The 11,199-nt window shown below is 46.6% G+C and overlaps 1 protein-coding gene across 1 annotated transcript; it reads right to left on the bottom strand.

Annotated features, from left to right (window-relative positions):
* Nucleotides 1-6,728: 6,728 nt before the first annotated feature.
* LOC311366527 (transmembrane protein 238-like) lies at nucleotides 6,729-7,244 on the bottom strand (the record flags this gene model as incomplete). The annotated part of the gene is made up of 1 exon (XM_084485313.1): nucleotides 6,729-7,244. The coding sequence occupies one exon, from the start codon at nucleotides 7,242-7,244 to the stop codon at nucleotides 6,729-6,731; it is 516 nt and encodes a 171-aa protein (XP_084341439.1).
* Nucleotides 7,245-11,199: the final 3,955 nt, after the last annotated feature.

The following is an 11,199-nucleotide window of genomic DNA, read 5'->3' as shown; positions in this document are numbered from 1 at the left end:
AGCAGAGTCAATATCAGGTGAAGCTCATCGTTTATGAATGAGGTCCTGGTTCTTAAATGTGGGCCTAGTTGGAGCCACACACTGGGTGTGAACTGGAAACCTGATCCTGGCAGAGGAGACAGAGAGATTTCAACACCCAAAGGTTTTGCGTGTCAACCAGGTCAAATTCAAGCAATGTTTGTGTTGCTTGGCCACACAAGTAAGTAATAAATAAGTAACGGCAGACCCATTAAAAAAAACAAAACAATTGTTTTTTTTGTGTCCCCGCAAGCCTTTAATTGCTGTGCATACGCCCACCACCGTTTGGAAACACAGCATCATGAAGAACACTGAGGTACGAGAACAATGGAGACTTTAAAGAGATCAAATCTCTGTACTCCCATGTGTGATGCATCAGAACACTTTGTACATTTGTAAAGAACAGGCTTTTTAGTTATTCATAATTCCGCTTATCATTTTGTTGCCTGTGTTATTGTGTTATGTTCTCGCCACTCCTCCTGGCCGTGATAGGCGTCTGTTGGGACGATAAGAACATGGGTGTTTGTGGAGCAAATGGACACAGAAGTACACACACGTAAACACACACATACATTCCTGATACATTTCAAATTCTGTCGACAGCCTTAAGATGACGCTGTGAACTCATTAGCAACACCTGCATTCCATTTCAAAAGTAATGTTTCAGGTTTGAAACAAAATAGGGGCTTTTTGTTGTATTCTTTGTATTATCTTCCAATCAAGGGATTGGAAGATAATACAAAGAATACAACAAAAAGCCCCTATTTTGTCTTCAGATCCCGACTCACAAGGACAGATTGTCATAAAATAAATGAAAAGTGTCCAGTGAGTTGTCAACAAAACTGCCTGGTCATTACTGTATGAACATTGTTGTTGGTTCAACTTTGTAGCCAAAGCCCTGGCCATTCAAAGCCCCAGCGCGGTGTAAGACGAGCGCGTCCAGGCCAGCCGCAGGTATCACACTCAACCTGGTTTGACGGGTTTTGGCTGGAGAGCTTCGGTGGCAACACTCAGATTTCACGAAAGGAAAATCATCACAGGGGAAAATTCCCTGCACTTCCTGCACCGAGCTTGTGTCAGTTTAAATACTGATGAATCACCCTGCGGTGGCGGTATTAGGTGGATGACCCAGAATCTGGTGCACTTCTGTGTGCTTTCAAAGAATAGTAACATGGCTCCAGCCCATGTTATTTTCCAGTGCTTCCAACTGGGATAATGGATGATGAATCAACATCTGATTTTGGGGGCTTGATCAAATGCTGTTGTCCTCCATGTTTCTGCTCCTATGAAATTGTCCAAACATCCCAGCGTGCGTTAGTGCCAAACACCTCAACTAAGACCTGTGAACAACCAGGAAAAAGTCAACCTCAGACACACCTGACACCGTGTTAAATGGAAACAGTTCTCCATATTCATGAACGGTGGAAAACACAATTCCTTAAAAAAAGCCTATAATTCGGTTCTGAACTCCTTCTGTGTGAGGTACGAGACACCCGCTGCCGGTTTCAGGTTGGGCCCCCCGAAGGTGACCACCACCGCGTCCACAGCCGGCTCCCTGGGGAGCAGCTCCTCCAGGGGGACCTCGATGTTCCCCAGGTACCACAGGATCCAGAGGCCCAGGCTGACGAAGATCAGCACGGGCCCCGTGAAGACAAGGAAGTCCCAGAAGTTAACCGGAGCGAAGACGCCGATCAAGAACAGTACGAGGCCCACCGCGTCCAAAAAAGCGGCGACGAGGAAGACGCACAGGCAGCGTCCGATGTAGGCGGCGTAATCCATGACCGGAAAAATAGTTATAGAGGAAAAAGCCACAACTCGATTGAATTGCACACAGATTTCTCAAGCTAATCTCACGTGTGCTCACAGCATAGCAGGATTGCAGTCTGTGGGTTACCTGTGTTGTCTGACTGTCCGTAAGATTGATAAGGAAGACAATAGTCTTAAAGGTGGATGGTTGACATTCCTAGCCTGCTCATTATGCATATCTCTGTGTGACAGTGAACGCATGCAACGTCTGAACTGTAGCGAACATCTTGATTTTATCTCTGGATCCGTGCGCATGTCATTTTTTTTGACACACCGTCATCTTGTGTAATGGTAGGACAGGTCCAGAGGCCTCATCTTAAAGAGCACAGAACGCGTCATAGGACCTTTGCGTGGAGCGTACCTTCACAGGGCCTTTAAACTCCACCGGTGTACCGGGGTTGATGGGAGACATGACCACATGCCTTCACCGAGGAAATCTGGTTCCCTATAATCGTGCACTACTTAATGACCTTTATGCACCATTAAAAGAAAAAAAAAAGAAAGAGTGCAACTGATGGATTTATTTCCACACTATGTCCCATAATGGACAGCTGTTTTCATTAACAGATGTCGAACAGCATGACAAAATGGTGATGCCAGAAATAGTCAACTATGTAGGGAACCAGATTTATAGGGGAAGTGTCAGCGATAGGGGACACGGCCTGTGTCATTATACGTACAGCCATGAAGCAAATCAGAAGGTTTTTGATGGCCCTATGCCTTTAATGACATTGAAGCAGCTTTGCACAATGTCAAGGAGTCATAAGGAAGGACGTAGAAAATAGTTTTGAAACAAGCAGAGTGGGACAGTAAACCTGCTGTTATCTGCCATCAAACCATAAATCCAAAGTGAATTATCTAAATAACACTACTGTCCTTCTAGGCTGAGAGTGATGAATTGTAGTGTCATCCTGGGCCTAGTTTCCCGATAACGATGGATCCACGCTCGTAAGATCATTCTCACAAAGGATCTTTCGATGCTTCGTAAAATTTTTCCAAGAGTTTCCCGTAACTCCTCTTAAGGCTTGTAACTGTCCACTGACACGGTGCTGAAATGGGCTCTGTAGGAGGGGGAGACGCAGGAATGTTGTTTGATGAAACTATATTTTGTGGCAGCAAAAAATATCTCCCCATCAAGGCCAACAGCAGAGTAGCCTACGAAAAGAATAGACTAATATGAATGCTACAAATATTAAAACACAATTGATTAGGCCTAGGCCGACATATGCTATATCAGTCCTAATCCTGAACGCACCATGCATACATTGTTTCACGGCATTTTCCCCCCTGAAATAATTCCATATTACAAAAATAAAAAATGTGTCTGTGTGACAACTATAGCATTTATCTAAATGTGCTGATTTCTGAAACATACTTTGCGCTGCAAAGGAGGGCAGACTTTCTCTGATTCCACATTAGGTTTCATTGATTGGCTCGCACTCTCTAGTCTAGAATCTTTGGTGTCAACATTAAAAATGCAACGTTCCATTCATTCATTATCATTCAAACGCGGAGGCATTGACACGGCTATTGCTGTTGCTGGTCTAGATCCTGCCCATATTCTTGGGCAGGGGTATGATGATGCGCGCAATGTAAGCGGGAAAGGCACGCATCGCAGCACAGTTTCCCGAAGCAGTCTACGTTCACCGCAGAAACAACGCTCTCAACTTGGCATTTGTGCACTCCACTTAGGTCAGGGATGTTCGTAACTGTCTAGACAGGGTCCAATAAATAGTGAACTTCATCACAGCCTCACCGAAGCGCCTATAGTACTCTAAACAATCGCAACAAAAAACGCCTGCAGAAATTCTCTGACACCAGCTGGTCTCAGCATGATTCATGTAGCCTACAGTATGTCTTCTGTCATTGATCAATATGAGGACATTTTAACCACGATGGTTGAATTCAAATCAGAGGGAGACAGCAAGTGCAGCTCGCAAGCGACCTCCCACATGAACAACGGAATAATTCGATTTTATTATATGCCTTGTGATAGGGTTGCCTTGTGACGTGGCGGTACATTTCGGCTGTGCATGTATTTTTGGAATTTTAAATTGCTACAATAAATTATATTTTTGTTGACTTCTAACATGTCTCTGTCTTTGCTGTTTAAATCTAACAGTAGTCTACGAGTAATATATATCGGTGGTAACCACTGTTTTTGGGGTATTGCTAAATTGCGCCAGCTGGACATTCCGTGGTATTGGATATATTGGAATACCACAGAATGTCAAGCTGGTGACTCCACTGAGGCTATAGTAACGACGCTCTTAGCGCTCTATGAGTAGGCTACCCCTGGAGCCCTCGTTGGCTACGAGTGTTTTCACAACGTTCGTTGTGCAACAATGCTTTCGGGAAACGGTGTGAAAACTGTACGGTGCTCGTAAGACGAACCTCACGAACCACTTAGGCTAACGATGCTTTCGGGAAACTGGGCCCTGGTCCATAACAGAAACAGATATCCCTCTCTTGGTCCCGCCCCTTCTCTCCCTCTCTGGCCAATAGCGTTCATTCTGAGCACCCTGTTCGTGGCCTTGTGGGATGAGAGTGACTGGAAAGGAGTTCAGTGTCATGCAGACAATATTCGCCAAAGACTCGACAAAAAGTATCCATGTCTATGTTTGTATGAAAGCTTTTATTCAAAGCAAAAAGAGTCAGTGCATAAAAAAATATAGAAATTTACTATTTACATACATTACACAAAAAAAATGCTGACAATATTAGCCACTGACTAACCAAAAAGTATCCTTGTCAATTTCTATATGAAAGCTTTTATTCAAAGCAAAAGGAGTCAGTGCTTTAAAAATATAGACATTTTCTATGTACATACATTACCCCGAAAAGAAAACAAATCTGAGCTTTCATTTTCCCTCTGTGCACAGCCCAGTGGTTTACAATATAGTGACGGGCTTTTCCCTGAATGAAAAACAAGTTGTGTGATAAAGTGTCATGGGTAAAAGGGTGTTCCATCTGGAATACCGAATGTGTGGGGAAAGTCTCTATCCATGCCCCTCAGCGGTCCAGACCAGCACCTGCAGAGAAAGAGTTGAATAAAATAGATATTTAAGGAAAATACATTTCAAACAACTATACAAAATACCATTGTACGCAGTTCAAAAGTTGTTGCTGAAACTACGATATCTGTATCGTCCCGATATCTGCGTTTCATCAGCTCAGCTTTCTTTGCAGCATTGTTGTCAGAGAATAGTGGTAGGTTCAGGTTGTACACTTTATATTTACAGTTGACTGCACTCCCACAACATACCCTACTTAAGCACATCGAGACTAGAGTTCATGTTTCATCCATGAACACAGGGAGGGAGGTGTGTGTGTGTGTGTGTGTGTGTGTGTGTGTGTGTGTGTGTGTGTGTGTGTGTGTGTGTGTGTGTGTGTGTGTGTGTGTGTGTGTGTGTGTGTGTGTGTGTGTGTGTGTTCCAAGACGGCGACGAATACTGTACAGCTTGACCCGACTAATCTCGGCTAACAACAGCGGGTCAATATTTGTCATAATCCGCGGCATTATTTCAAATAAAGTGGCGAAGTCATTAGGGCTGACTTCATGAAAGCCTATTGTGTAACACCGGCAAATCCCGCACACGGCCAAGATAATCATCAGCTTGCTTCTTGTTGCCGTAACTAAGAGGACGGCGTGTTAGTACCACTTAGCAGGCTTTTTCTTTCTGCCTTGACACTCGTGTTTGCTGAGAAAATATGTTTTTGATAACTCCTGCTATGCCTCCTTTCATACGTTACTGTCGCTAATATTTACCCAGCACAGGAGGCTGACATATCTAATCAGAGTCTGATCCATGTCACACTGTTGTGCAACAGATGGCTTGTTGTCCTTTGAGGTGGAGTCAGACTGTAGGCCATAGTCATTAAGCGATAATAAAAGGTGATAAAAACACACAATGAGTGTTTGATGGCAAAACGCACTTTGACCCGAAACAAAATGCCATATAATCACATTGACAGAAATATATATAGAGCCACAGGTGTAGTCATTTACTTTCGGTTTCCACCTCGACCGTTTCAAAGTTTTCCATATATTCAAACGCCATTAGCTCCGTGTTGAAGAGGAAAAAGCAAACTAAAACGCATTACCGTTATGTAACTGAAACAAGCGGGAGAGGGGAAGCCTGGTATAATTCCTGCTGGAGGGGGGGAACGGAGGGGACCGACCCGCACACCCACACACCCACAATCGATAAGTGCTTCTGAGTTCCATTAAAATGCAATTGAGCCTTTAGCCCCGGCGGGTCTCTGGCGCGACACCTAGTTATAAGCCACCTCTAACCGACGGCTAAAATAATGCAGAAGTGGGAAGAGGGCGAATAGCAACGACCAAGCTCATTAATTAAAAGCTGCCACGGGCCACTGAAGATTTCTACCATTTTTTTCTATATATATATATTTTTTGTTAAGTTAAGACCTCTGGGTTGGGCGTCTGTTCTAGTAATTCTCTGTCAGCTTTGCGTTTCATTATATCATCAGTCAAAACCCCTGTGTGGCGTTACACAATTAAGACATAATTAACAGTGGAAAAGGGGGCGCAGGGGGACTGCGTCTGAAAACACCCTGTCTGGTAAAAAAAAAAAAAAAACACTGGAGGAAAGAGCTGTGTGCTGTGTAACAGTGTAAGGAAGCACAGCACAACACGAGTGAGACGTGACGTTATCATGAGCTGGTGTTGCTTACAGTCAACCTGTCTAACACCGTGTCACTGGGCTCCTTTTAGAGAAGGCATCTCACAGTTTTGTGTGGGGATGATTGGCTTACAGATAACTGAATCTGAAAGCCAAGGATGCTTCAGGTTAGACGACAGAGGAGTGGATGTTATGGTGGCTTGTGGTGAAAACTACTTTGTTTGGGGAGGGTGGGGGGGGGAGATACTCACCATCTGTTCAGACGTACCCGAAGGCATTCCCACCGCCAGCCGTATGTGAAGACACGTCAGGGCTTTGGAGGATGCCCATCTCCAGCGTTTTCTCGGAGGGCATGTGCTCAGGGTACGCCTCGAACCCTTTGTTGTGCTGGCCCTGGGACAGCGTGCTGTTGTCCCAGGAGATCCGGGTGTTGACCCCCCCCTTCACCCCGGTCCCCTTCTTCTTCTTCTCGGCCGAGTCCAACGTCAGCTTCTGGGACACCTTCCTGGCCCACTGCATCAGGTCCACGTCCAGGGAGCCCCGCTCCAGCGAGGCGGGGTACGCCGATACGTTGCCCGTGTACCACATGATCCACCAAAACAGACTGACGAAGATAACGAGGGAGCCGGTGTAGATGAGGAAATCCCCGTAAAACAATCCGTCCAGGTTGAGGTTCCCGAAGACGCCGACCAGGAGCACGACCAGACCCAGCACGTCGAAGACCACGGCTAGGACGAAAAGCGGCAAGCATTTGCCCACGAACCTGTGCGCCATGCCCGCGCCGAGGCGAGATTCACATGAGCTCAGGTAGCGGCGCCGCGGGGGAACACACAAGTGGCGTTTCCAGGACGCACATTTCTTCACCTGAACGAACCTTCCTACCTACCCACTAACCAACCTGCCGCGGACACACCTGTGCGCGGGACACACCTTTATATGACGTCACGGCTCCGTAGGGGTCGTAAAAAAGGCTCGTGCCACAGTTACGACCGTCCACTCACACCGCCCATAATAATAAAAATCATGATCATAAATAGGCCTATGCGCCCTAGGCGTATTAACTTTTGTAAACATAAACAGATAAAAGTCAGACTAACTTTTAAAAAGTTGTAAATGTTATGTTATCACCCAGATAGGCTAGGGAAGCGTATACCTATATGAAACATCCTATTTGATGAAGTTGGTGATTCGTTTCGTCGTTATACGATTTAGATTGGCTCATATAAGTTATCATTCAGGAAAACCTGACTGGCGTCTGTTTCCATTACCGATTTACATTCAGGTCTCTTTACTGCCAAACGGACATCTGGAGCAGGCCGCTGCCAACGCAGAGCTCTGGAGATATAAAGATAAACACTCGGAACTGGAGAGACAGAGAGGACACAGATAGGAAATGTAAGGAGAGAGATGCAGAGGAAGAGAGGAAAGATCGCTATCTTGCCTTCTACACAAAGATCAAGTATACGTAAACAAAGTGGGGGGAAAAACGTAGCTTCCAGGCCTACTAAAAACGTCCACATTTCAATGTTCCCAAAGTGTTTACTTCCATCCTTTCTAGTGGCCACTATAATGCATTTGATAACCACGAAGTCGAGTGTCCTACCTGGCTTTCAGGCTAATTTACTAAAAGGCGATGGGATGATTGATGTATATACTAATGGCCTGCAGATGGCGCCAGTGGTCCACGGCCCCACGACGGAGCCTGAGCCCGCCCCATAATGCGATTTACTGGAAACAGTGCATTTCTTAACCGATGGCTTAACCCGCACACCGGATAATTGAAAGTCAGTGAAAACATCGTCTTTCTCGAATATCATTAAAAATCTTTTTTAAATAGTTCATTCCTAAACAACGGACGTACACACTACCACACACACACACACACACACACACACACACACACACACACACACACACACACACACACACACACACACACACACACACACACACACACACACAAACACCTCACATTCGTGAACACACACACATATACGTGTACACACACACACACACACACACACACACACACACACACACACACACACACACCCCTCACATTCATGAAGACGCACACATGCTCAGAGTTTAGGCTAAGATCCGTCTCTCGGGCGATGTGGCTGTCTCCTGCCTGCCTATTACTCTCAGCTGGAGGAGCACATCCCTGAGGTTAAAGTTGTAAACCCTGCAGTGGTGCTGCAATGCAGACTTTAGGACGCACTCCAGTGGCAGGTCCCCCAAGAACAGTTTAACCACATCAATGAGTTGGTTAGTAGTCACCCAGCCGGTCCACTGAGGACTGTATGTGGTGTGGCCCCGATGAGCAGAGATTGACGATACAAGTGCTCTGTTGTTTGCCGTCTCCGTGGGGGTTCGTCCGGCCGTAGGATGGACTCTTTGTCAAATGTAGGCTGCTTATGTTCAGCACGGAAGACGGTTTCTCCAAGAGGGAATCACATCATAGCCAAATGAGATCACATCCATTTTGGAACAAACGCATTCCAAAATAATACCTACAAGGCATCTCTCTGATGATCCACTGTCTATTCTATTCTATTCCATTCAATTGTATTCCATTCCATTAAATTAAATTAAATTCCATTCTATTCTATTCTATTCTAATCTATTCTATTCTTGTTGGGTGAGTAATGTTTGTAGCGCGGAACTTGTTAAACAACTTCCGATATTCCTGTCAATGTGTATGCGTGGTTCACTAGGTTCACTCGACGACTGCGACCGTAACATCACGACTGTGTGCGTTCTGTGTGCGTCTGTGTGCGTTCTCACCTTTAACTCATGGCCGTATAGTTCCTTTAAACACAGGGGCGGCAGTCCCATTGCATCACCAACATACGGGCTACATCTGGGCTACCCGGCCACTATAGGGTACATTTCTCTGTAGCCTATTTTTCTCAAGAGTCAAATGTTCACATGCATGACAATTCCCAGCCATCCTAAAAAATGTAGCATGACATGTGTTGGTTATTGATCTGAGAAGCAGCCCTGTGTATCACACTCTACGGTACAAAACCAATAAAGAGAACGAGAGAGAGAGAGAGAGGGGGGGATAGAAAGAGAAAGTGAGAGAGAGCTAGAGTAGAGAGGGAAAAAAGAGAATAAAAACATAAATATTTTACAAACGAGACCCATTTCCTGTTCCTGTCTCTCTCATCAGCCCTCACACCAGACCGTTAGATGCAGGCAGGTGGTTCTGGTTTCCAAATGTCAGATCTCTTTGCTCTCTGAGCTGGGAAATCTTTCCTGGGAGTCGCTGGTTTCCCGGCCTCCTGATTTCCCCGGGGAGCGGCGGTCCCGACACGCTTGAGCGTCGGTGACGTTTAAACAGGTGGACCCCCCACTGGTGCCCCCACTGGTGCCCCACGCCTTGCTCACCTCACACACAGCCACACACACACACACACACACACACACACACGCACACATACATACACACACACACGCACGCACGCACGCACGCACGCACGCACACACGCACGCACGCACACACACACGCACACACGCACACACACACGCACACACGCACACATGCACACGCACGCACACACACGCACACGCGCACACACGCACAGACTTACAGACAGACACACTCCCACTCTTATAACAGCCCCAGCCATATTCATACTCTTTATTCTCCTCCTCCTCCTCCTCTTCCTGGTCCTACCTCCTTCTCCTGCTCCTCCTTCCCCCTCCACCTTCCAACTCCTCCCTATCCTCCTCCATCCTCCATCCTCCCCCACCTTCCACCTCCTCCTCCTCCTCCCCTCCCTCTCTGCCTCCTCCATCTTCCACCTCCTCCTTCCTTCCTCCTCCTTCCTCCTCCTTCATCCTCCTTCATCCTCCTTCCTCCTCCTTCCTCCTCTCTTGTCTTCTCTACAACCCGGTTAATTTCCGCTCTGTCACCTGTTGGCAGCACAAAGGGATTTCACTTCAGGTGGAAAACAAGAAGAGATAGAGCAAGAGAGAGAGCGCGAGAGAGAGAGAGAGAGAGAGAGAGAAAAAAAAAGAAAAGGAGATGGAATCGAGTCCTTCCATTAATTGTTTCGTAGGCCAGTGCCATCAGCGTGTATACGCGCGCTGAGATGATGAAGCATGTGGCGTTGCTTTGGGTATAGGGGGGAGGGGGGGAAGGGGGGGGGTGGGGGGGGTGCAGTTCATAATCTTTTCTTCTTTTACCCCGGGGGTGTGGGGGGGTGTGGGGGGGGGTTACGATTTGAGGGCTGCGTTTAAACTCATCGCAGTAGAAGATTCTTCTTACCTGTTTATCCCCGAGGGGGCCCTGTGTGAAGAAGCAGCACTGTTCTTAATGCTTGCCTGCACACACAGACACACACACAGACACACACACACACACACACACACACACACACACACACGCACACTGACACACACTGACTCGCACACACACATGCACACAAACACACGCTTATACAACGGATTTCAAGCATGCAAGCACATATAAAAGCAGACATAAATACTATAATGCATGGGCTTCTGCACACACACAAACATATACACACACACACACAGACACACATGCATTCACACACGCAGTCAGACAGGCCGGCATGCATGCGTGTGTGGGTGTATGTGTACGGGCCTGCCTGCCTGGGCACACACACACACACACACACACACACACACACACACACACACACACACACACACACACACACACACACACACACACACACACACCACACACACACAT

Source organism: Micromesistius poutassou (genome assembly GCF_964030765.1).
Source record: "Micromesistius poutassou genome assembly, chromosome: 21".
Taxonomy (NCBI): Eukaryota; Metazoa; Chordata; class Actinopteri; order Gadiformes; family Gadidae; genus Micromesistius; species Micromesistius poutassou.
Note: the sequence above shows the minus strand (reverse complement) of the source record. Positions and strands in the feature narration are given on the sequence as shown.